The sequence below is a fragment of the Scomber scombrus genome, chromosome 15 (assembly GCF_963691925.1).
Source record: "Scomber scombrus chromosome 15, fScoSco1.1, whole genome shotgun sequence".
Taxonomy (NCBI): domain Eukaryota; kingdom Metazoa; phylum Chordata; class Actinopteri; order Scombriformes; family Scombridae; genus Scomber; species Scomber scombrus.
Genome location: NC_084984.1, coordinates 27,058,780 through 27,085,403, shown reverse-complemented (window position 1 = coordinate 27,085,403; position 26,624 = coordinate 27,058,780). Strand labels below are relative to the sequence as shown.

General features: G+C 40.0%; 2 protein-coding genes across 2 annotated transcripts; one reads left to right on the top strand and one right to left on the bottom strand.

Moving 5' to 3' along the window:
• Positions 1-103: 103 nt before the first annotated feature.
• On the bottom strand, positions 104-15,690 carry fpgs (folylpolyglutamate synthase). The gene is made up of 15 exons (XM_062435045.1): positions 15,541-15,690; positions 13,372-13,500; positions 13,189-13,242; positions 12,818-12,882; positions 11,689-11,803; positions 10,289-10,366; positions 10,066-10,127; positions 6,429-6,531; positions 5,926-6,003; positions 5,691-5,838; positions 4,858-4,941; positions 4,572-4,722; positions 2,876-2,951; positions 1,755-1,821; positions 104-1,543 (listed from the first exon to the last, which is right to left on the bottom strand). The coding sequence occupies exons 1-15, from the start codon at positions 15,688-15,690 to the stop codon at positions 1,167-1,169; spliced, it is 1,737 nt and encodes a 578-aa protein (XP_062291029.1). The 3' UTR covers positions 104-1,166.
• Positions 15,691-16,259: 569 nt separating this feature from the next.
• cdk9 (cyclin-dependent kinase 9 (CDC2-related kinase)) lies at positions 16,260-21,690 on the top strand. Its single transcript, XM_062434716.1, has 8 exons — positions 16,260-16,309; positions 16,458-16,571; positions 18,028-18,109; positions 18,776-18,866; positions 18,995-19,161; positions 19,263-19,434; positions 20,635-20,783; positions 20,870-21,690. Exons 1-8 carry the CDS (start codon positions 16,269-16,271, stop codon positions 21,233-21,235), a joined length of 1,182 nt encoding a protein of 393 aa, XP_062290700.1. The 5' UTR covers positions 16,260-16,268; the 3' UTR covers positions 21,236-21,690.
• The last annotated feature ends 4,934 nt before the right edge of the window (positions 21,691-26,624 follow it).

Here is a 26,624-nt window from a genome sequence, read left to right as displayed (position 1 = left end):
GAGGATTGTATCCATCCTTATTACCTTTTAGTTTCACAAAAGAGAGACCAACACATAAAACATACAATGCTTGACACAATTCAAACATCATTATATTTTTAATTGTCTCATATTTAACATGTGAGCACATTTCATTTTCACTACACAAGTGCCAGGTGTCATTTAAGTGCATTTTTGTGTCTTGTTGGGTCGACATGATCATTCAAAAATTGTCCATGTTACACTACTTAGTGTTACTTTATACTGAAATTAAATGTAAAGTCATCTGAGATTACATGCTGAGTGGATGTGAAGCTGATTATGTTTCCATGGTGTCTGTCCAACACAGATGAAACCCAGAAATATATTTCATTCAGTTTCTGTCACTGATATAGAGACATACATACAAACTGTATGTAATACAGCCAGATAATGCAAGTTTAAATGAAGGACCATTTAAATATTAAAATGTCAATTACTCAGACAGTTTGATGAATTTATCTGTTGCCAACATTAGTGTAAGAATATTTACACAAAGACATGAGTGGACCATGTGTGTGAAGTACATTGTCAAATACCGACAAAATATAATAGAAAGCATAGAAAGTGGCTTCCATTTAAAAAAAAAAAAAACTGTGAAAGGTAATAGTCAAGTGTTCCAGTACAGAAGTAAAAACCACAATAAACTACATGTAGTCCATGTAGACCATTCAGTAATGACAGTATTTTGTAAAAATGTATGTAATAATAACCATTAGGCGGCATCAGTGATCACTGAAGCACACACACAGTACCAGTTTAGTCCGTTCAGCTCACATGATGGTACATGAATATACACCTGTGCAGTTCATGTAAACACATTTGGCTTCAAGTAAGACTAAAGGCATGAGCTCGGCACGTTTGTGCGGTCGTCCGTAAGGCTCTGGGGTGAGGCTGGGGGGGGGCCGCTGTGAGTCCTGCTGGTGCCTCCTCGGTCCCGACTAGTCGGCTCCTAACATCAGCCGTCGCCAATCTGTAGAGAAGCTGACGGAAAGCGCTCGCAGCTAATCCCTCTCTGGTAAACATCTACTACCACTGCCCAAGCTAGTAGCAACAAAAACCTCATCTATACTGGCACATATTAGATTCCTTCCACAAAAGGAGAGTGTGTTTACAAGCAGAACGCCTGCCTAAATTCACAGTCCTTTCTACTTGGAGAACGCTGGGTGGAGGTGTTTGAGTGTTCCTCCCACCAGGTGGAGGCTTCCGGTGATGAGGACGTGGATCTCGGCCGCGTCTCGCAGAGGAGCAGCTTTGGCCGCGATGCTGGGTTTCACCGCTAACACTCTCTCGGCCGGGTCTGCCAGCACTGGATCCCTGCCCTGGGTGATCCACTGGAGGGCGCAGAGGATGCTGGGGAAGACCAGAGTGTCCGCTTTCTTCTCGGAGACCAGAGGCAGACTGTCCTCGATGAGCAGCTGCGTGGCGTCGTCGTCCCCCGAGCTGCGGTGGAGACGCCAGCTCCTCTCGTTGTCCAGGCAACGGGTCACCATGTTCTCCACTGAGACGTTGAAGTTCTTCTGGTCTGAGAGGTGACACGAAAACACTTCAATCCTCTACACAGTCAAGATACAGGATCACAGATAGGACCAGAAAAAGAAGTTGTATACATGCTAACTAAAAAAAATAAAAGTAATCTAACCACAGTCTATCTCAGTAGGAAATAAACAGTATAAAACAGTCTGTGTCATTTGTAGTTCATAGAAGAAAATGTGCAACAGAGTCAATGATCTCACCTGCGTTACAGGAAGTGTTGGCGTCAGTGATGTTTGGGCAGAACACAGCAAAGTCAAAATGACACGGCTGAAAAGAAACAAGGCATAAAGTAGAAAAGCAGAATATAAGTTAACAAGCAACATTAGTCAGTTCTGGAGCCGGATGGATAAATCCGGGTTTCTATTAAAGACACATGTGCTACTTTCCAAATAACTACAACTATGACAAAAGGTATGTGGTATGTTGATGGATGATATTATTACGTTTTGATGTTATTATTTCCACAGGAAAATAAAGAAATGTAAAAAAAATAACTGAATTGTTATAAAGTAATTCAGCCCATCTTTCAACTATATTTAAATGAGCACCAGTCATACACATTTATGAAGCGATCTTTAAAAACTTTCACAAGAAATTCTTTTTTTCATTTTGGAAAACAACTGCTTCAAAATCCCTTTAACCTGCTGTACAATTATTTACTACATGAGAGGAAGTTTCTGTTCTTCCATAACTACTGTTGCCACAATGTCTGAGTCTGACCGTACAACCGCAAATAACCAGAACGTTGACCACTGCCATAGGCCAATCGTATCTTATTTACAAATAGGCCAATGTTAGTCAACAAGGTGAATATTGATATTTGGCTGATATATCGGTGCATCCCTACTGAGCAATGTTACCTACCTACCTTCTCATAGGATTGATTGGTAGGTTTGTGGTATGTGGGTGTAACTGCAGCAGTGGTGGACAATCACATGCTTGTGCACCTGCGCAGATCATCTTTTCGATCAATCTAATCAAATATCAATGATCCTGTAAGCCTAGTCTGTCATTGAGTGAATTAACATGTACACTTGTGTCCTTGTTGTAAGTGATAACTTGATTCTAATCTTGGGATACATATATTTTTGGCACCTCAGGAAACTGCCCAGACAGGCAACCATATTTCTGCTTATTTCTGCTCCCTTGTCTTAAAAAGGGCAAGTGTGTAAGATTTAGTAGCATCTAGCTGAGTAACTGAGTCCCGTTAAGCAACAAATATAATGTGCAGTATAATTTCCATATATTCTATAATACCAGCAGCAGCATCCTGTTTAATAACTGTGAAGCTGCTGGTAATATGTAGTTACTGTATACTCACCACTAGTAGTTTAAGCATGGCTGCTGAGTCTCTCTCTCCAGTGGCATTGAACAGTAAGACTCTGGCCACAGGTCCACTGCAACACAAACATGTGGAGCTTTTATTATGATCATTCTGTGAGCAGATAACTGAAGTGTGGAGGTGCTCTGTCACTAATAATCCTATTTAACCAAGCTCATGTCACAGCTTATAACCATTATGATGATCAGGCAGCAGGAATGTAAAAACACATTACATTTAAAACATGGTGGTGTTGTTGTTGAAAGGTGCCACTCCTTCAAACAAGTGTGAATGCTTCATCTGACTGTTTGTTTGCTCAGTTTGGTTTACTCTGGCAGAACTAGAACATCATGGTGGTAACATGTGATACCAAGTATAACCTGTCTGATGTGACAGATACTGGACAGCACCAACGGGAACCAGCTCCTCATTTCCCTGTTTTGTTACTGGGTAGATTTCTAGGCTAATGTTTGTTGCCTCTTTAGATCTAGTTGCAAAGAGGGAGCAGCTATTTTAGGCTTGTGTAGATATCTCATTCAGTTTTCCCACAGACAATGTTACATTACAGCTCTCTCTCTCTGCTACTGCTTCTTTAATCAACAGTTAAAAGGTACAAGACCGTGTACAGAAACACTTTAGGGCACATGTTAACTGTGACTCACAAAGTAAATAAAGTGAATAAAAGCTGATTTTACAGTCTGCAGTGTCAATCAGTTCAATTTGAACTTAAAAAAAGTGAAATATAACTGCAAGTCATAGTGGTTTGAATTCATTGTGCTTTAATTTGCTCCTCTGGCTGGCTTCTTTTCTCCTTACTGTAGCAACTGCAGGCGAGCCTCATGGGAACTGTAGTATTTACAGACAATACTGTGATTTCTCATAATTGAAGTACTCAATTCAAACTGGTGTTCAGAACATAAACATATATGATCATGACATTATCCTGCAGAGCTCTGTGTTTCTATGCTCTGTTACATTAAGTAGATTGTTTCAGAATGAGGAAAAATATCAGCTGCCTCTCTCACTTCACAACTCCATACATTAACACACTGATGTCACTGTGTCTCATTAACAGTGTACAGGTGCAGTGGATATGTTAAAAAAAAAAAAAGAATAAGTCATAAATGTAAATTTACTAATTTTACCTGCAACCTTTCACATCCACAAAGTTCAGTTTTCATAGTCTCGCAAATCATTTCAGGAACCTTTCAGGACTGATTTAGGAAATGTTTGGAGTCTATTCAAATCATTAACAACAAATAATGAGCTCATACTATTATTAATATGATACAGGAATTATTTAAACCAAACCCTATTGGATTATATTGCCTTACTTCTCTAATAAGATATATTCATTTCTTCTGTCTGTATTTATTTGTTATACGCTTATTTTATTATTTACTTGTCCAACAGCTGAATTATCTAATTGAAAATGGAGCTATGTCTGTTATATCATTTTTACATGATGATGCCTAAATGTTCTATTGTCACATACTGTAAGTGATGTTTCAATGCAATATTAAAAGAAACGTTGCTGCTTTTGATTATAGTTCAGTGTTAATAGACTACTTACAGTATGCACCAATGCTTAAAACTCATTAAATAGATATTGTAGAGTAAATAGGTATAACATAGACATAGTTACACGGAATTCATGTATCCTTTTTTTTTATGTGTGTGTGTGTGTGATGTTCACCTTGCATTCCTCTCATGCTGTGCTGCGATCTCTCTGAACCAGTGTACGCAGGCCTGCATACTGCGCATGGTGTGAGCTCCGTCCAGGAAGTAGGTGACCGCTCCGTGTTTCAGAGTCTGATTCCTGCCGAGCCACTCTGTGTCTGCCAGCCCTGACGCGCACAACATTACACTAGATTATGTCACTTTTCAGCCCTAATAACTGCTTCGCAATGATCACAGCTCTAACAGTAACGTGGTTATTTGATATTAGAAGCACTGTAGTGTGTTGTGTCTACAGGACTGACCTTTCACCATGATGGGGCAGGGCTTGAATATAGCTGCTGGAAGTACAGCTGTGCTCTCATCAGCCTTGGAGGAAAAGCTGTTATCTGTTGATAGAGGACAAAACACAGACAGCTTTTAGCCCTTTAATGCAATATTTATCATTACTGGTAAAATGATGACTCAGATATGAGCGTGCGTATGTGATATTTTACAGCCAGTATTATTGTAGTTGTGCAGTGCTGTGTTTTTTTTCCATGTTGTGCTTATCTGGCATGACAAGAATCTAATCAACTACTTCTAAATGTGCTCATTCACAGTATTTTGTGGTTTATTTAACTTTATTAACATCAGAAATGATATTGGACACGTATTGCATCAGATGTGTCAGTGACTATGCAGCTCCCCTTGGCTTTAAGGAGCCACATTTCCCCCCATGAGCAGCACTTGGCAACAGCAGCAAGGAAAAAGTCCTCCTATAATGGGAAGAAATGTCAAGCTGAACCAGCAAGTGGAGCAAGCAAATCTAGGTGGGCGGTCATCTGCCTTGACCGGTTTCAGCTCATTGTTGAACTGTCTAGCTGCAACTTTATGGTTTTAGCTCACTCTCAGTGCTCTCATAGTGTTGTGTTTGGCCAAATCAGGCAGCTGTTTCCAAAGAAGCTGTAAAAAGCTGTTATCTAGCTGGTGAAGATAGTGGAGGATTTGGCATTACCTCTACTACTAACAGCTTTATTCACACATGTCAACAATACATGCTGAGGAGAGAGAGCTTCTCTTTTACGAAACCAATTATATTCTTCTTGTTGCTGACATACAGTCCAAATGTTAGTAGACCACCCCGACCCCGTCCCACCTGGTAGACATCTTCTCTGCAGCCAGGTGTGACTGAGCTGGAGGGCCAGAGATGCATTAGAGCGCTGGTGCTCCCCTGCCAGGCCCAGATGTAAAGGTCCACAGTCTGTCTGGTAGCTGCCCAGCTCTGGACACACCCGCAGAGGACACTACAACAGCAGGTTAGACTGTCATAAATAACGGGGAGCGGCTTCATTTATATGACAGTAGTTAGAGAAAATACTTATAATGCTTACTCTGATCTCTTTGGCCCGGTCCCTCAGTACTACCATTGCATCTTCAGGCTGTTTGACGGTGAAGGCGGGAACCTCTGTCTGAACACATGAAAACACACATGGTCAACAGCCAATGAGATGACAGAGAAGCTGAGAAGTAGAACTGTAAAATAAGTGGTTTCAGCCTAAAAGACTGTCAGTGTGTCTGTATTCTAGTAGACCGCATCACTTTCAACTGAGAGTCAAAGGTCTTGTCTTAAGAAACAAAAAAACAACTTAACTCAAGGTCCCCTTACTTGTTTTTTCCCCCTGGAGCTTTCAACCACATCTAATGGCTTTGGTCAGCAGATGGAGTTTGCTCACTTGTCATGGAGATGCAGTTTAGCTCCATCAAAATCAACTCAAAAACGCCCCAATCTCCATCTCCATGACAACCAAGCAGACGCCATCCGTAAACAAGCTGAAAGCTCTACAGACAGACAGTAAGTGGACATTTAGTTAAGTTTAGATCAACGATGACTCACCTTAAAGATGCCTCCTTTTTGCCAGGCGATCTTTTCGATGGTGTCTCCGAGAATCTGCGTGTGGTCTATTCCCAGAGAGGAGATGCCACACACCCACGGCCTCCTGTTAATACAAAAATATCAATAAAGTTATATTCAAACATGAATAAAGCTGCAATTAGAATATTTAGAAACATTATGATGAGACTACATCAGTTCATGCAACTGGTGATAAGTCATCTCACCAAGAAACATTTCAATATAAAAGACTAAGTAGTATTATTATTATTATTATTATTGTTCAGACTCATCTGTGCATTCCAGAAATCAATCAATCAATCACGCTTTATTTATACAGCAGCTTTCATTCAGGTTAATGTAGTTCAAAGTGCTTCACAGTTGACTGACAAGGAACAAATTATTAAGAAAAATAATTTAGACCAATGTATGGCTAAGAAAATAGAAATGATTAAAAAAAAAAAAAAAGACATTTATTTTTTTAGGATTTATAATAAAAATCTAAAATTAAATAAAGTAAAATAAATAAGATATCATTTTTGTGGCACATGCTACACAGTTTGAGTCTCTCTGTGTCACTGCTTGCACCAATTATCCTGTCATTCTTCATTATGTAATCATAATCGTAATGTTTGCATTTTAGTTATACAGTAGGCACCTTTCAAAGCACTCAATGACACCTTACAAGACACATACAAACAAATAGTGTGTCATAAAATCAGCAAACATTGGAGCAGAAGTTAGTACAATAGATAAATATGAATGTGATTACATAGTCAGTGTGAGACAGAATATGTCAATCAGAATAAGAGTGTTTTCAGGCAGGATTTAAAGGTGGAAACAGAGTCAGAGGTGCAAATGTCTGGTGGGAGGGAGGCAAAGGTGAGGGGCATTTTTATATAGAAATAAGCAACTGTTTTCCAATAAGTTTCATATGATTTGTTGTGATATTTTGTTTATAACTTCTTTCTGCCTCCCCAAAGTAGCCACACACAAAACAAATGTACGCCTAATTACTAAATGTCCCATGAGGACGGGGCATAATCCTATAGATTTAAAGCAGGAGTCACATGCTTTCTAAAGGAACATTAAAGTAGGGGGATAGTTTTCCTCCTGAGTTTGCTGAACTCTCTGCTGTGAAGATTTACTGACTTTAACAGAGGAAACAAAGTGTGGTTGCTGAATGCAAAGCACTGCTTGCCCAAAGACAAGAACATTTGATACGCATCACTGCACCCAGTCCAGTGGTCAGAGGAGCTTTGGACTGTGGCCAGAGTTCAACAAGGAAATGGTATGTGTGAGAGGGAACAGACTGACTGTAAACCAGAAACCATCATACTGTTTCTGTAAATGCTCATTAACAGCTGTAGACAGCCCGAAGATTTATGCTTCTTTAACACTTGATAGTAAACTTCAATTATTCTGTCCTCAAAAGTGAGCAAACGTCTTCAGACATGAGAATAAAGTGTAACGACAGTATTCATATTAACAGAGATGTATGGATCACTAACAACAGCCCACACTAGTCTTATTATGTCTGATCATGAGATGGTGGCTTAAGTAGCTATATGAGTATCAGGTGATGATATCATGTAAATCAAGACAGACTGAGAATAAATGATCATCTAAAATATGATTCTGCAAATCACAAAGTTCCCCTTCTGGATGATAAAGGATGAAGTAATGTTCTTTATGTTTCTAATTGTACTGTGTGTGTATCAAAGTCTGATACAGTATATATTCTTCTGTAGTAAAGACTCATTGTTCCACATTGAAAACATGTGACTTGTTCCTTCATCACCATGAACACACACATTGTGCTGCTGTCAGAAATGCTGCATTATTTACTTATTCTTTGAGCACCAGACTCAAATGTCAACACGGATACAGAGAAACCTGTAGACATGATGTTGGGTGTTACTGGTAGCTGACTCTCAAGGAGAAAACTCACATGTAAACCTGCCTATGAGACAGTGGGCATCATGGGGAGCTCCTGGGTTCAATCCCTAGCTGTGTGTGTGGAGCCTGTATGTTCTCCCTGTGTTTCCTCCCACCATCAGAGACATGAATGTTAGTGTTAACACTCCTATCACTGTCACTGGCAAAAAAAGAACTGGAGTTGGTCCAGAAGCTTTAACGCTGCAGCTGCCCTCTGCTCCTAGCATGTATGTGTGTGTGTGTGTGTGTGTGTGTGTGTGTGTGTGTAACACTCAGCCACCTGTAAAGATTAATACACACAAGGTGTATCAGTAGCTGTTATTTACACTAGTGAAGTCCAATCTGCATAGACAGCTGTTTAAATCACACAATCCTGCACTGTTTATGTGCTGTGAGCAAATAAAGAGTGTCACTAATCAAGGCCACAGACATCAATGAATGACTACATATAACCAATGCTATTTCTACCTGTGAACACCTGATGGAGACTATGTGGAAAATATCTCCATCCAATCAGTTTCTGGTATCATTCAGCCTTGTGAGGACAGCTTGGTTGGCAGCTGTCCTCTCAGCTTCTCCAGCTGCTGGTCACAGAACATCTGGTTCTGAGGACGCTGGTGGTCAGAGTGTGTGTGGATTCAACAGACTTTATACTACAGTTGCATATTTGATGTGGATTCAAGATGAGTGTTCTCAACTGTCTGATAACATTTCACTGTTACGGTGGAGTGGGATGTTTATTGTTATGTCCCACTTGTTTCTGTTTTCTCCACTTTAATTGGCTTCACTTTCTTTTTTAGAAAGTACTTTTTCTTTTGGCCTTGTTATGAATATTATTTATCTATTAAAAACTTTTTTTTAATTAATCCTACTCAGTTTACCTTGTTTTATTTCCTTTCCCTGGGTAACATCATTGTTACTCCCCTCACATTCACATTGATGATTAAGCTGATCATGATACTGCAAACTGGGACCAGTTTTTGTATTTGTATCCGTGTTTGTTTTTTTAAGATGTATTTTTGGGCATATGTTGCCTTTATTTGAAAGTAGCTGGCATAGGGACCGACAGGAAGCAGATAGAGAGGGGAATGACCTGCAGCATAGATGCCTTGCCGGAGTCGAACCGGGGACGCTGCCATTATGTGGCATGCGTGGTAATTACTCCCTATCTGTATTTGTTGAGGCAGCAAAATCATTTTTATCCTTTTAAAAGTGGAAACAGGTGCAACAATCCTGTTTTTATTTTTATTACACCTGTAATTTTAGAATATTAAAGTGTTAAAATATGTGTTCTTAAATAAACTGTTTTGTGAAGAAGTCTCGAACCCCGACCATGGACAACTACACTGCCCACTCAGCCAAAGCTAAGCTCAGCCAGACACAGACCTGCAGTTATTATACATGTGTAACACAGACAGAGACGCTGATGCAACTTCTCTATGCGAGTCTTGACCTGCGTGCTGTTATTTGACTTTCCACATTCCAAAAACATAATTTAAAAATCCAAATACCATATATGTATTCAGCTGCAGCTCTACTGCAGACTGTTACATTGAACTGCAGCCATTTATTGTGTCTGTCATAAAAAAATACAGCTGTGTATCAAAGCCGCATGTGAGGAACATCAAATACTAGTTTATTATTTACAGATTGAGTGATGCAATAATAACTGACAGCAGTTTTATATTAGAGTGGATCTTACCTTATAATGTTGGTACAGTCGTATGCTCCACCAATACCAACTTCAATCACAGCTAAATCCACCTGGAACAAAAAAGTTACGATTGAAAGAAAGAAAGTAAGTAAAGGGATAACTACAGACCAGACTGGACCTTTGCAGTAAATGTCGAGCTCTAAGAGGGTTTTCATGACAAAAAGCTGAATCTAGATCTATCAGCTGTCATGTGTGATGTACGATAGCGAACCTTCTCCTGGAGAAAGACGTGGAAGGCCAAGATGGTGAGGAAACGGAAGTATGCTGGCATTGTTCCTCCGTGAGCTTCCTGAAGAGGTCAAAGAGAGGGAAGGAATGACTGCATCAGATTGCTTACAAGAGTTCTATCAAATAACAAAGCAGTAAATGTAAAACACTTAGTATACAGTACATTAAAAGCTTCATGTGTGCCAAAATTATAAAATCACTACACATAGTTCTTTCAAATGACTTGTGTGTAATGTGAATGGAGTTGCTCATAGAGACACACCCACAGATATTACCTGTCTCTCAGTATCAGCTGGATTTGTATAAGTGCATCTTTTTGTTAATATGTCCACCTTATCAACTTTATACACTGATAATATGTCAGATGTTGTGTTTGCAGCAGGCGGGGAGTTCTGGTTTTAAGTAACTTAAAACTGCATTCTATCAAAAGGCCACCAGGGGGCGACCGTTTTGGTGTCAAAAGGACTTCCGTCTCTATACAAGTCAATGGAGAATTCACCAACTTCTCACTTGATTTATAACCTCAGTCAAATTTGACGATAAAGCAGGGTATGCATTAGGGCGTGGCTACGTCGTGATTGACAGGTTGATTGGTTCACAGGTTCAGGAGGGTGCCTCATGCTCCTTCTGATGCCCATATAAGTAGAATCCGTGTTTTTTTTTTAGCAGGCATGCACCGGAAATTTTTGAAGATGGCGCTGCCCAGATCCGAAACTATTCGCTTCCAAGCAGCAGTCCACAAACCAATGGGTGACGTCACGGATGTTACGGCCATTTTATATACAGTCTATGCTTTGCAGCTTGTTCCACTGCCCCCTAGTGGCCAAAAACAACATCTAACTAATATTAAAATTAGCTTGAACTCCTGAATGAACTGTTGCTACACCAGACATGGTGAAGCAGTTTTAAGCTGTTAAAAAAAAAAAGCTAGGTTCATGAATTCTTGGCAACACATTCACTCACATTTAGGTGATGTCATGTTGCACAAGTATGTGTACATTTAAAAAAAAACAAAAAAAAAAAAAAAAAAAAAAACCTATCCTGCTGACTTCTTTGGCTTCACATCACTATGCCATGCAGTAAGTGTTTTTTTTAAGAGTGTCCATTAAAATGTCTGGAATATTTAAGGAGTCTATCAGCTGAATGCTAGTAATGTGACCCAAGTTGCTCTGTCACATGAGGCTCACGCTCATCCTGACGTGAGGGGTCTCATTTTGTGCTGGAGTCAATTACAACCTGTGACACTGATAATACATGAGGGGAGCACACCAGTTACTGAAACACGCCACACAGATCCCTGCTCTGAGTACCCATCATTAGTTTTAGACAAAGATTCACCCAGTGAGGTCAATGAGTAGCCATGGTTAGTCTGGCAGTCCTCACCTTAGTTTCATCCAGCCGTCCATAAACCTGCCAGAAGTATTTAGTGAAGAGCTCTTTCCCGATTGGCTGCCCGTTGATTCGAATCCTCTCCCGGACTTGGACTAAATGTGGGGAACTGAAACCAAAGGAAAATAATGACATAAATATACTGCATATGTTCATTTTCCTTATATATTGATGTTATTACACATGCAGATCCATGTAATAGATGTTATATCATGTTATGTGGCATTTCTGTAGGAAATAATAATTTAACTTATAATTTTTGCTGTTTTACTTTGTTTTAATTCACAAATATTTGCACATAACATTATTTAGGTAAATGATTTGTCTATTTTCGTTATTTGACTTTGCATTGTTAGTGTATTTTATCTCTTATAGGTAAAATCTTAAAATAAGCCCCGTTTCTACCTCACCTGCATGTTTTATTTTTTATTTCTATTTTTCTCTGACTTCTATTTTATAAATGTGCAAACAAACCGAACCCAAATCAAATGAATCAAGCTGATGAAATAAATGATTATAAGTGCTGCTGAGCTGTTAAGACTCCACTGTCATTTTTGGCTCATACTGTTAAGTATTTAAAGATGCATGTCTACGTTAATGTTGACAACACCTCTCAATGACAATGATTAATGACAAAATATGAATGTGTTGCTCAGCCTTAACTGTGCATAATGACCTTTGAACATCAGAGGGACACGAGCAGTTTAAACACAGGATACAAAGAACACTTAGAACAATTTAGAGGCTAAATGTGTAAGCTGGGAAGCATTAAGGGAGTATCTGGCCATAAAAACGCATGCTGAATATCTTAACAACATTTCTGATTTTTGTTTGTTTATATATATATATATATATATATATATATATATATATATATATATATATATATGGACACATTAAATTATTAGTATAGAAATGTGCATCTTGAGTGAGAGGTACTGCTTATGGAGCTCAACCAATGGCAGTTAACCTACAATTATTGGCCATTAAGTTTCTCTATTAGAGTGTGTCTGAGTTGCGGCTCATCAGCTGTGATTGAGTGACAAAGGAGGCTCAAGAGTCTGTTAGGTTGTTAAAAACTGCAATATTGAAGTGACCTATTATTACCATGCTGCAGTTTTACCTGTAGAATCCTGTGTGGAAGCCGTAACTCCTCAAAATCTGCTCTGTGAACGCACATGTTGAACCCTGGAAGATAAACATGAGCACTTGAAGAGGCTGCTGTCACAATAGCGTCTCTGCTTCCTTCCATCAATGAACACACATTTGAAAACATGTTTGCGTGACCTTGTCGGGGGCTTGCATAATGTGAGCCTGGAGCTCGATGTTAAAAAAAGGAACACGGTGTTATCTGAGTGTAAACAAACACAAGAATAATGTTGTCCACTTACATCCATCTTTAGTTCTATGTGTGAATATATGTGTGTGATTTATGGTATTAAACTGCTGTGTGAGCCTTTAAAATGCAACGTACAACACACAAAGGCAGCTCACCTTGCCCTTTGTTCCGGTCACGTGAATGATATTGAGATGGTCCAGTTCCTCCACCTTTGAAACACACAAACACACACACACATCAGATAAGATTCAAGATAATAAGTACTGACAGTAACCTGCGAGACAAGAGCACTCTTTGAAGTATGGCAGAGTATGTTTATGCGTATATGAGTGACTCACTTTGAGTCCGGCTCGCTCCAGGAAGCCTCTCATGGCCTGTAGCTGCAGCTGAGGGTTGCCACGCTCCCGTCGGACCTGCTCCAGAGCGCCGGCATTGGTCTGCAGCGTGTTCAGAGTCCAGATGGCATCCTGCGGGAAAAAGAACAGATGGGAAAAAAAACTTTTTAATGTACAAGTAACTATGCAGGCGAGCTTTTCAATGAACAGATTAGAGAAGCAGGGTCTCATGACTTTAAAGACACTCTGTATTGATTCACAGATTAAAGCCTCACTCTTATCCATCAGTTCATGAGAGGAATGCACTGACTTGGTTAGCTAATGTTACAAACGCAGAGAGAAAATCCACAGTGGTGAATAAATAAAATAAAGTGACCATTTTCAGCTTTTCAAATGTGACTTTTAATGTAATCTGAACACTTTTGAGCTTCCTGTTTGAGTAGCATTTGCTTGAATTACAACGACCAGCTGTAATAGGACTGAGCCTGTTTTTAATGTCTTCTGTAGGAACGGATGTGCCTGGAGCTGAGACAGACTAACACATGCTTGGTTTCAGTCTTAAGGAAAATAAGAACTACAAAAGGCACCCAAAAAAACACTAATCTAGGAGCTGCTCCGTAGACAGTAATGAATAGAAAAGCTGCATTAGATTGAGTGTCTCCATCAGCCTCCTGCAATATAGAAAAGCTCTTATAGCTTACCATGTCTGTCAGGCCTCCCAAGGAACTACTACTAAACCTGACAGCGCTGCATCACCTTTTATAACAGGCATGCTTCCAACCACCTTCCTTACAGACACACACACCTCTGACTCCACACAGCTACAGGACGGAATGTCCTGCTGGGAACCTACTTTCTTTTCTTATATAACATTTCTTTCACTTTTAGACCTCTGTTGTTGCTGCGGGAATCAGTTTAATTGTGAATGTTTTGATAATTGTTCAAAATTCACTGGTTCCAGCTTTTCATGTGTACCTTAAATTTTTGGTGCTGTGGGAACATGTGATGGACATTTGTTATAATAATCAGACATTTTTTCTTTGTTTTCATTCCTTTTCTTTACGTTGTCACTTGTTCTGTCTTATTATCAGCTTTTCAATCTAAATAAATAAAGTTTGATTGATTTAAGTTTGACATGTCATGAAGCAAACAATTACTGGTGAAAATAATGGTGAGAATATAATAATCAATGATGTTCTAAAGACTGATGAGTCAAACTGAGAAATGCAATTGTGATGGACACGTTGTAAATACTGAACCAAGAACTTTCACAGAAGTATTCAACTGATTTTTAAAAATGTTTTTTGCATAAAGCCAATTTAACTTTTCTCTCCATAATTATTAGAATAACCCAGTATACTTGTTTTACTATTGATTTATGTTATGTGATGGTCAACAAGACAGCTGACTCTCAGCTTGTGCTGTGGGAACATGTGACAGACATTGGTTACTATTTCATGAACCAACAAATTAGTCAAGAAACTAATAGTCAGATTAGATCTATAATCTTATAAAAAAAAAGTAAGATCAATAATCTGTTAAACACTGCAGACCCTACTGACTGTGAAAGAGACCTTTTTGATGCTGTACTGTTATGACTGATTCAAACAGAGAAATGTAACTGTGACAGATTGAAAATACTGTAAATACTGTTAAGAAGAAGAAGATATTGGCAGTGTTGGTAATGACAGCTCCATGTTTGTGTGTGTGGCTGTCATGATAATTATAGCTTCAGTAGTGTCAGTTAAAATAAAACACATACACACACACAAATAAGGAAAAGGGAACACGACGTGAAACTAGTAATAGTTAAACTGTCAAATATGGCATCAAAGCAAAGTATACACCACGTGTAATTAAGCAGGCTTGACTGTACTTTGACGCTGAGCCGGTCAGTGTGGCAGTAATTCAATATAGTAGAGTAGAGCTGCTGTCCACATTCACTTTTACAGCCCAGCCTTAACCCTTACTTACTACTTTATAACTCCGCTCCTCTATTAACAACGCCAGGTGAAGTTACTAGAGCAGGGCTGGGTGCTGTCAGCCATGTTTCTGTGCTCTAACTTTACACTTATGAGACAAACTTATCCAAACTAAGTTAGCGCTGGTGGCTAACTAGCTCGCTAGCGACCCGGTGTGAAAGACAAGAGAGAGGGACGGTAGGCGGCTCACCTGGTACTCCATGCCGGGTATGTGAGGAGCCGTCTTGGTGCTGTAGTAACGGACTGAAAAAGCCGCCAACCTGCTGCACGCATAGTCCTGCTGCCGGAGCCGCGCGGCAAACCCGGAGCCCCGCCGCCACACGCGCGACATGCACGCCATGATGCGGAAGCTGAAGCCCAAATACGGGAGACTCCTTTCACTGGCGTAATGACGTAAGGACACGCCCCCTTCTCGATCAACAAATAGTTTTAGGTTAGTACTCCTCCGGGTCGCCAGGTGTCACTCTCTGTTCATACCGCTAAAAGTCCCAAATTGCTGCTTTCAGGTACCATCCCAAAAATCAGCTTTACAATAATTAGTGCTAATGGTAATGTAGTATCTGTAGCGTAAACCTGAATGTGTGACCTAGGAACATAGTAAATAAAGGACAGAGAAATATCACAGTCAGAGGATATAATATAATTATGAAAGAGACAACATTTTCAGTGACAGGTGACAACTTGTACAACACTTAATCTGTCAAAACCTGACGAATGACGGGCCTATAAATAATATTTATTTCTATTATATGTTATTGCATTACGATGTCAGTAAAAAATCATTAATGAAGTTTTATATTACTGTATTATTTTCCATCTTTAATAACTTTAATTGGCTATAGAAACCGCCCCTTACACTGTAGCTATGGATTCCCGAGTTGCACTCGAATGCAGCGTGTAACGGGGTCACAGACAGAGATGCAGCGAGACAAAACAAGCAACGCCGGTGCGGCTGAAAAGTAAGGATTTACATCATTATTCAATACATTTACACTCTGAATTGTAAAAAAAATTGTATTATAGACACATTAACTACCCGTGAGATGTTCTAAATAGGATTTTCTGTTCATAAACGACCTAATGTCGAGTGAAATGTGTCCTCTCCAGGCCGGACCGGGAGGCCGCCATAATGTCGAAATACTACGACGGAGTTGAGTTTCCTTTCTGTGACGAGTTCTCCAAATACGAAAAAATGGCCAAAATAGGACAGGGGACCTTTGGGTAAGTTATACACTAATACCGTAGCTAATCATGTAGCTAAGTTGAATATCTGTGAATGCGTTTGGTGTGCGTGCGTGTGTGAGTGGCTAGCTGTGCTAATAGCTAACTAAGTCATGAGGAAAAAACAATAGAACAGGTTGCGTTAAAGGCTTTTATTTTATACTGTTAACATAATCACATATAGGTCTGTGTTGGCACATGATGTTGATACAGGTGGATTTTTCAATAACACGCATATTGAATGAGCTCATTTCTGTCTGTTCGGATTTTAAATTCCAAAACAACTTAATTGTCTAATCATGAAATAATAGATACTACTCTGAGGAATACTTAATAATAATCATTTCAGCTGCCGCCCAGTATAGATAGTATAATATTATAAGTATAAATATCACAACACCGACTAATTGTAGCCTCCGTTTATGTCTCTAACACAGAGCTGCTGGTAGCGTTAATAAGTCTCGTCGTGATACTCAGAGAACTGAGAAATTTATGATTATTTTTTTTGTGGCAGTAAACGCAACACCTACTGATAACTGTGTTACATTCAGAGCTTAACAATACATTCTTGTGTGATGATGTAATGCCAACTAAGATAAACAGTAAGGCTACAATTATGTACTGAAGTCCCCCACACACTCATACTGCAGAGCCCCCCCTGGGTCTGAGACACTAATTCAAAGCTATAATACAGAAACTTTTACAAAGAGCCACCAATGTGCTTTGGTGACTGTCAAAACTTTAATCATTGTTGTAGAAGCTGTACAAACCAATATAAAACAAGTAACAATTATATGAATGTTCAAGTACAAGAATACAGTTTTGTTGTATTTCTGGAGAGAAAGCATGTCGTTCAGCTGGCTCTTTAGCTAAAGATTGTAATCACAAAGCAGACAGCTTTATACCGACCCAGAAGCAAAGTTCAAAACAGTCAGCTTCCACAAACTGTTCCACCTTTTGTAAGTAAGTGTAGCCTTACATAGATGGATCTTATGGTCAATAACTTCAAACAACAAGAACATCCTTCATATTTAGTTTATCTACATATCTCATGGTCCACACAGTTTTTAAGGCAGTAGGCTTAAGGTAAAGTGACTGTAACAGTAGCTGACCAGAGGTCAGCAAATGAGCCTCAGATAGAAACAAGTTCAAGAGTTCAGCTAGCCTAGGAGCAATATTTCTTCCGTCACATCAAACTGAAAACAAACATTGACTCCTTAGTTTGAACATTTGTAACATATGTAATATGTTGTTTTTAAAACCAGATGAACAGTATGTCAGCTGTTTAGGAGATGTTTCATCTAGCTCACAAAAAGTTTAGTTTAAATCTGTTTAAATAGGTGCTGCATAATATATGAATTATGGGCAATTCTACGTCACATAATAAAGAGAATAAAGTAAAAATGTGTTTTATGTGAAGCTTGTGTTGTAATCGTCTCTTTCGTGTCTTCCACAGCGAAGTGTTCAAAGCAAAGCACAGACAGACCGGCAAGAAGGTCGCACTGAAGAAAGTTCTGATGGAGAACGAGAAAGAAGGGGTAAGAGAGGACACTGGGATGCTCATCACTGCAATAGAAAATATACAATTTTCTCAAAAATGTTTTCATTAGATCATCACATCAATGTGTGGTTAAAATTTTGGAGTTGATTTTGTTAATGTTAATGTTTCTTAGCAGTGTTGGATAGAAAAATGCACATTTGAGAAGTTTTAGGTTTTATTTCTATTGATGTCCTGGTGTCTGATTGGCTGGCAGGCTGCTTGTCGCGCCGACCTATGTGTGTCTCCTAAAGTACACATAATCCTATAAAGTCCTATATGTGCAGCCCTCTGACCCTGGTTTGTATGAATCTATAGTGTCTTGTAAGGTGTATACTGGTATAGTAGTCATAACAATCAATTCATTGGTTTGGCTGATTAACTAGAGCCAATAGGATGTTTTACAAACTATTGGAATCTGCAGAATTTGACTCAGATTATTTCAGCATCCACCAGTCATGCATCACTGTTTTGTATTTCACTTATAAATACTGACAAATGCATTTAAGTGCATGTAAACATACTGATGTGTGATTGTTATTATAAACATGACAGACCTGTCAGTCATCTTACTGACTGACTGTGTTTGTGCTCTGACTGAATAAAGCAGCTGAATTCTTATGAGCTCATCACTCACAGATGTTTGTGTGTGTCTGCTGTGTTTCAGTTTCCCATCACAGCTCTGAGAGAGATCAAGATCCTGCAGCTGCTCAAACATGAGAATGTGGTGAATCTGATAGAGATCTGCAGAACTAAAGGTTGGTGCTACATGTCTCCAGACTGTGACTGCTATAACCATCCATTTCTGTCTATGTGTAATAAAGTATTTTCTTCACTGATTGGAGCATGTTTTCATTCTTTTGTTTCTCCCTCATCTTTCTTGCAGCGACTCAGTTCAACAGATACAAAGGCAGCATCTACCTGGTGTTTGACTTCTGTGAGCACGACCTGGCCGGCCTGCTGAGTAACGCCAACGTCAAGTTCACCCTGGCAGAGATCAAGAAGGTCATGCAGATGCTGCTCAACGGACTGTACTACATCCACAGAAACAAGGTGGGGTTTAATACTGCTTATTTAGACTTAAATTAGTGTCTTTTGTTTATTTCAAACATGTCTCCTGGTTGTAATCATAACATTTCCTCGTGTTGAATCAGATCCTTCACAGAGACATGAAGGCGGCTAACGTGCTCATCACCAGAGACGGGGTCCTGAAGCTGGCCGACTTCGGTTTGGCTCGAGCCTTCAGCCTGGCCAAAAACAGCCAGGGGAACCGCTACACTAACCGCGTGGTCACACTGTGGTACAGACCTCCAGAGCTGCTGCTGGGTAAGAACAACAAGACTGAACCTTTAATCTTTAGTGTTCCACCTCATCACTTCACAGAGATCATTGCTATGTCTATAAACTGTGCTGCAGCTTAGTTTAAAGATGCTCTGTGGAGTTTACTTGTAAATCACGTTATTGTTAATATTGAATGTTACTAACCAAAACACACTGAGTATCTGAGCTGAATGATTTTCCTTCTTCATAAAACATTAGCAAAGCTGATTTTTCTATTTAACAAAAAGTGACTCCTGGTTTGTTTATATTGATGTCTTGTAGCAATGCTGGCTTCTTCTTCTCTGCCTTTGCTGGCATATTGCTGTGTTTCTTTGTGAATTATTGCCACCTGTAGATCAGTGGAACAGGTTGAAACTTTAAGCAGTAGTGTGTGTCAACTGTCAAGTCACAATAACAAAAACAAAACAGAGGCCCAAACTAAAGCTGCTGCGGCATTGATTTTTTTCCTTATCTCACAAATTAGCAAACTATTCAAACCATCATGGTAATCACCACAAAACAAATACTTTACTTAGATGTTATAAAATAATTAGTTCCTAAAAACCATATTGGCCCAAATATAAAGCAACCTTGATTATACGTTTTTAAATCACTACTTTATCCATTCTAAAAGAAGATCTGAGGTTGTGAACGCTCAAATATCTAGACCCCAAATATAAGACGATCCCACTTTTCATATTCAGACTATTAGAGTAAACCTTTCAAATGCATTTATTCCTGTAGAATCTATTCTCTATAGTGTAAACGTCTACCTTTATGTCTTATCACATCAGCCTGAGATAATAACTACTGTCCCATCACTGGAGCTGCTGACTCAGCAGTGAACAGTTAGACTCTACAGTGGCTGTGAATGAAAAACCACGGCAGCTCTGACACACACATCAAAATACTGCTCTACTATTGGCTAAAACTTCCACAGGGTTCTTTCTTATACATCAGAACTGTCCAAACTATTCCATAAAGGACTATGTGGCTGCAGGTTTTCATTCCAACCAGTCAGGAGCACACCAGGCTTAACTTCACACATCTGATTGGTTGAATCGTGTGCTCTTGATTGGTTGGAGCAAAAACCTGCAGACACACGGACCTTTGTGGAATATTTTGTATATGACTGTTATACATGCTGCCAGTCTGGAGCAAAGCCTTTTTTATTTATTTATTTATTTGCTAATTTTTTTCCCATAGGTGAGCGAGACTACGGCCCCCCTATTGACCTGTGGGGAGGGGGCTGCATCATGGCAGAGATGTGGACCAGAAGTCCCATCATGCAGGGGAACACAGAGCAGCACCAGCTCACTCTCATCAGCCAGCTGTGTGGCTCCATCACTGCTGAGGTAACAGAGATTTACAATGAAGCTGCATCACTTCATGTACAATTGAGTTCATGCTTTTAAAATGAGTGTGATTTGAATCTCGTCAGGTGTGGCCTGGCGTGGACAAGAAATATGAGCTGTACCAGAAAATGGAGCTGCCTAAAGGCCAGAAGAGGAAGGTGAAGGATCGCCTCAAAGCTTACGTCAAAGACCCGTACGCCCTGGACCTGATCGACAAGCTGCTGGTCCTGGACCCGGCCCAGCGCATAGACAGCGACGACGCGCTCAACCACGACTTCTTCTGGTCCGACCCCATGCCCTCTGACCTGAAGAACATGCTCTCCACCCACAACACCTCCATGTTCGAATACCTGGCGCCGCCCAGACGGAGAGGCCACATGCCCCAGCAGCAGCCCAACCAGAACAGGAACCCCGCCACCACCAGCCAGACCGAGTTCGACCGAGTGTTTTAGAGAAGAAGGAAGGACGGTTCAGCAGGTTGGACTGTCTGTTCGGTTACAACTGTATTCCCCAACCGACTACACGTTCCTGATTGGTTGAGAGTTGGCAGACTTACCTGGAGATCACTACTGTTCTGTGAGAGGTTACGGTGGAGAAAGCAGCTGGTTCGTGTCGCTCCTGGACAGGACTGAGATGTTCAGAGTCATGTGACACCTTCAAGACAAGTTATAACGTTCCAACTCTGCTTTTTTTTCACCCAGGTGATAATGAAGAGACAGTCATAAACATGGCAGATGTCATAGTTTTTATTTTGCTATATTTGAGTAAGTTTGAAATTTTAGGTTTTTTTCCACTTGTTTTATCATTGTTTTGTATAAAATATATTCTATTCTATTCATCTCCTGTTCAGTGTTTCAAGTTCTTTGTTGAAAGAGAGGAAATGTTAAGCTTTTATTTAAACTCTTTTATAAAGACAATACACTCATGGACAAAATAAATGATGTTCCTGAGCTCATTTGACCCTCTTATTCCACTCAAACACAGAAAACAAAGATATAACAGCAGCCTGGAGCTCTGACTGATCTGAGATCTTTTGTACCAGTTCTTATTGAAGGAGCCTCTGACTGACGGTTGTGTAGAGGGTTTGTGAAGTTGTTCATTGTGTTGAGCTACTTGTGTAACATCCTTATCTTCACAACCAACCGTCTTTATCAGTTAGTTCATAACACACAGCTTCCTCAAGAAGTAGAGTGTGCTTTGTCACTTCCTGTAGACAGTCTGTGTTACATTTCCAGTCCAGCTTTATGTAGCCCTCAAATACCTGTAACTCTTTTCTCCAACTATGGAAATGGTGTTTAGCATAGTCCTGGTCCTCCTTTGTCTTGGTCACATTTAAACTGAGGAAGATGATGGAACCACCAACACTTTCACACACTAAAACCCCATATTAAAAATGCAAGCCACAGTCATTTCCAGACTTTTCTGCTCTGCAGTGAATCAACCATGTGCTTAACACATAATAGACTTTTACCAAGTATATGAGACAGTGATGAGTTTCATCCAGTAGGTGGCAGCATCATACTATTATATCAAGCTAACCATATTTCTAATGCTCATCACTATACCCCTCAATCTTCATAGCACAGTAAATGCAAGAGCTTTAGCTAAATCAGCCTAAAGTAACAGTATTTTCTCTGTTGCTGGCAAAGTAAATGTTAAAAGTTTAAATAAACAACTATTGATAACAGCTCCTAAATATTACACATGCTTGGAACAATTAGGAGGTTATTTCAACTCTATTTCACGGTTCTACCATAAACCTTTATTTCAGATTTAATGTTTATAATGGATCAAATGACAATGTGTAATGTGAAGTGGTTTCTCCCACAGAGAATTATCAGCTCCAACTTATATTACAGTGTCTTTCAGCTCCATGTTTTGGTTCTTATGACTCCAACTTTACTTTCCCTTTATAAGGTGATAATGTGTCAGTGTTGTGTTCACAGCTTAGACAAAAAAAAATAGGTGAATGAAATAGGTTAAAGATTCAGATATTAATCCATGGCCAATAAAACACAATGAACACAGTGACATAGTCGACTGTTTACACATCCAGCAGACAGAGTAACATTTAATAAACATTTGCAGTGTGTCTGTATAAGTGATTCATTGAAGACGAATAATCCTTTTAGCCTTGTTTGGTCTCCATCAACTCCGAATTTTAAATATCTTACCAGCTTAATCCTTTACAATGTTCCACAAGCATTTTTGTTGAAAACAGCCAAAAAATAAAGCAGATGAGAGCTATGAGAGTCAACTAAAACAGTAAAGTTGCATGCCATGAAACCAAAGCAATGCTGAAAAAAGCTAAACTTTGCTAAGCTGAAGGGAACTTAAAAACTTATATTATAAAAATGTAGATTTTATCTGCATTGATTTTTTTTTCTGCAATAAAAGCAGGAATACATTTCGTGTATGCTTCATCTGGCTAAACATATGTAGCAAGAAGAATTACTGATCTAGTATAACAGTTTTTTTTTATTAGTGTGTGTATATACTTGCCATGTGTATGTATTTGGCATGAATCACCTCAGGCTCATAGTTTCTGTCTCCTCAGGCTAACAACTGCGTACGTGTGCTGTCAGACCGGAGCTATACTCAGATGATGGATTGCTCTTGTAGTTCCACGGTTCCTCTGCTGTCACTTATGTTGAGCGGGACGGTGTGCTGTGTGTTGACAACGACGACAACAACAACTAACATAAATTAGAAAAGCGCTCCAATGGACAGATGGGCCTCCGACTGCAGCCTCCTGCATGTAAATGGAATCCCAACTCTTTGCCATAGAAATAACGCTGTCGATTATCTGTATGGAACAGAGGACGGGATGCAAAATTGCGCTCTAAACTGTGCCAGGTTTGGACCCCCCCCCCCCCCCCCCCCCCTCCTGGTGTCTTTTTTTCCTGACTGATGTGATGACACTGTGCTTCAGGGTTTGTCTGGGGCAAATGTCATGTCAGATTGGGATAAATGTCATGTCAGACTCACAGGGGCCTTCCTCCTGAGCGCTCCAAACACATCACTGCTATATTTGGTGAGGTTCTGCTCTGTAGAGGTCATTTAATCTGAACAGCCTGATACATACTCTGCATTCCTACAGTCTACATGTCACAATATTTTACCCAATCCCGAAGAAATGTACCTGTCACGTACACAGATAAAACTCTACATCTGTTCCCACTTTTCTAAAACTATCCTGATGGCAGCAAGAGATCTCAGACTGTATCCAGTAAAGTACTGTTTTACTGTTGATGGTCAATTGCTGCTTTTGTCATTCTTTGATTGTAATGTTGATTCAGGAGACATTTGAGTTAGATCTGGCGCTAGAGACGGCGATGTTGGTCGGTCATCAACTTTGGTCTAGACTGAAATATCTCAACAACTATTGTATGGATTGTACAGACATTCATGATCTCCAGAAGATGAATCCCACTGGTGGTCCCCTGTCTTTTCCTCTAAAGCCACCTTGATGTTGACATTTGTAGTTTCAGGTTACATTGTTTTTACAACTGTAGGATCGGTTGTTCTAAAATTTAGTATAGACATTCATGATCCCCAGAGGATGAATCCCATTTAGGTGAACCTCTGTCTTTTCCCCTAAAGCCACCTTGATGTTGACATTTGTAGTTTCAGGTTACATTGTTCTGACAACTGTAGAATGGACTGTCATACAATTTGGTACAGACATTCATGATCCCCAGAAGATGAATCCCACTTTGATGGTCCTCTGTCTGTTCCTCTAAAGCCACCTTGAGGTTGACATTTGTAGTTTCAAGTTACATTGTTTTGACAACTATGGGATATGCAAAAAATTCCTACAGACATTCATGATCTCCAGAAGATGAATCCCACTGGTGGTCCCCTGTCTTTTCCTCTAAAGCCACCTTGAGGTTGACATTTGTAGTTTCAGGTTACATTGTTATGACAACTGTAGAATGGACTGTCATACAATTTGGTACAGACATTCATGATCCCCAGAAGATGAATCCCACTTTGTTGGTCCTCTGTTTTTTCCTCTAACCCTACTTTGAGGTTAACATTTGTAGTTTTGCCACATTGTTTCAACAACTATAGGATGGGTTTTCTCAAATCTGGTTTAGACATTCATGATCCCCAGAGGATGAATCCCACTTTGATGGTCCTCTGTCTGTTCCTCTAAAGCCACCTTGAGGTTGACATTTGTAGTTTCAGGTTACATTGTTTTGACAACTATGGGTTATGCAAAAATGTCCTACAGACATTCATGTCCCTCAGGATTAACTGTAAGCACTATGGTGATCCCCTGACTTTTCATCTAGCGCCATCATCAGGTAGAAAAAATTAAAATCGTCCAATACTTTTGGTTTATGGTCAAATACCTGCAGAACTAATGAAATTCCCATCATAGTAAGTGGTCCCTGGGGAACCATTACACAGCATACATCACCATCCACCACAGTGGTTCAGGTTTTTTGAATGCTTTTTTCCTACTTTCCACCTGACAGCAACTGGTTTCCATTCATTTTGATAACACTTGGTGATTGTTACATTACTTTCTAATCTAAATAATAATAATATGCCTTTATCAGCAATTATATGTTGATATCGTGAAATAAATGGACACAACTCTCAAACTCTAGAAGTAGATTTGAGCTCTTCCCTCTAAGCCTTCTTGAAGGACCACCTTCAGATGTTGTGGATGTAAGTGTGTTAAGTGTTTCATAAATTTGTACTTGACTTCCCCAAAATATGAGAATATTATTGCACATTTTCCACCTGCATTTCTCTGAGTAATTTGGGCCCTCACTTCTCTGTAGTGTCTGGAAGTATCTTATAATGACTTTTTGGATAAGTCACCAGATGTACTTCGGTGTACTCTTCTTCTCACACATCTTTAGATTTATCCTATTACTGCAGGTATTGTCAGCACAGAAGCTTGGAGTTACACTTTCCTGACAATTTATTTTTGGGAGGCAGGGATTTGAGAGCCAATCACATGAGGCGTAAGAATTCTCCTCTACTCTCTCCATCACTTTCTTCCTTTTCTCTTTCTTTTCTCATTTCTCCCCCCCTTCCACCACCATTCCAGTCCTAGCCAGCAGCGACTGTATGTGGCTGATGGCATCCGGCGTGCAGGGCAGCACACATGAAAGGGGTCCTGTCACTCACTTGAGGCGACCATATGTGTGCCTGCATGAGCTCTGTGCCAGCGGCAAGCTGCCTCTGCCAGAAGACATTAGGGAAGCAGCAGGGTGTCATTAAGGCGGCACGATGATTGATTAACCGTAAATCGTGAGCATGAGACCTACCAGTCCCAGCTTCTACTCTGCCTTCACATCCAATACACACACACACACACACACACACACACACACACACACACACACACACACACACACACACACACACACACACACACACACACACACACACACACACCTTCCCACCTACACACACAAAGTCACTAAGAGTGCAGTGGGCTGAGGTGGAGATGGAGACAGAGGGAGCCCCCTGCATATGCAAGGGTGTAATTGCATTAGCCGCCCAGTAGGGAGAGGATGAGCTTGGGTTGCTCTGAAATGAACACAGTGAGGGGGCCACATCAAGCCATTAGTAGCACTCAAGCCCTCTGCTTCACTCCTGAGGCGGATTTCATACACAGCTTTTCTGCAGCGGCTCAGAGCTGTGGGGAGTTAATGGCAGCTCCCAGTCGCTCATCCTGTGTCACTAAATGTCTTTCTGTGGAGGATGAGAGGCTGACTGGGAAGTTGAGCTGTGAAGAGTTTTAAGAATCCAAAATTGTAAAATCCAAGGTGACTAGCAGGGATTTTCTTAGTGTAGATGAACCAAAACCTACCAAAC

Bases quoted from the DNA above. Each gene is read 5' to 3' on its own strand.
- fpgs (XM_062435045.1), bottom strand. From the start codon at position 15,690: ATGGCGTGCATGTCGCGCGTGTGGCGGCGGGGCTCCGGGTTTGCCGCG. The intron at 12,883-13,188 runs GTGAGCTGCCTT...TTTATCTTCCAG, and splicing joins TGACCGGAACAAAGGGCAAG to GGTTCAACATGTGCGTTCAC. The intron at 5,839-5,925 runs GTAAGCATTATA...CTGCTGTTGTAG, and splicing joins ACCGGGCCAAAGAGATCAGA to TGTCCTCTGCGGGTGTGTCC.
- cdk9 (XM_062434716.1), top strand. From the start codon at position 16,269: ATGCAGCGAGACAAAACAAGCAACGCCGGTGCGGCTGAAAA. The intron at 16,572-18,027 runs GTAAGTTATACA...TGTCTTCCACAG, and splicing joins ATAGGACAGGGGACCTTTGG to CGAAGTGTTCAAAGCAAAGC. The intron at 18,110-18,775 runs GTAAGAGAGGAC...GCTGTGTTTCAG, and splicing joins TGGAGAACGAGAAAGAAGGG to TTTCCCATCACAGCTCTGAG.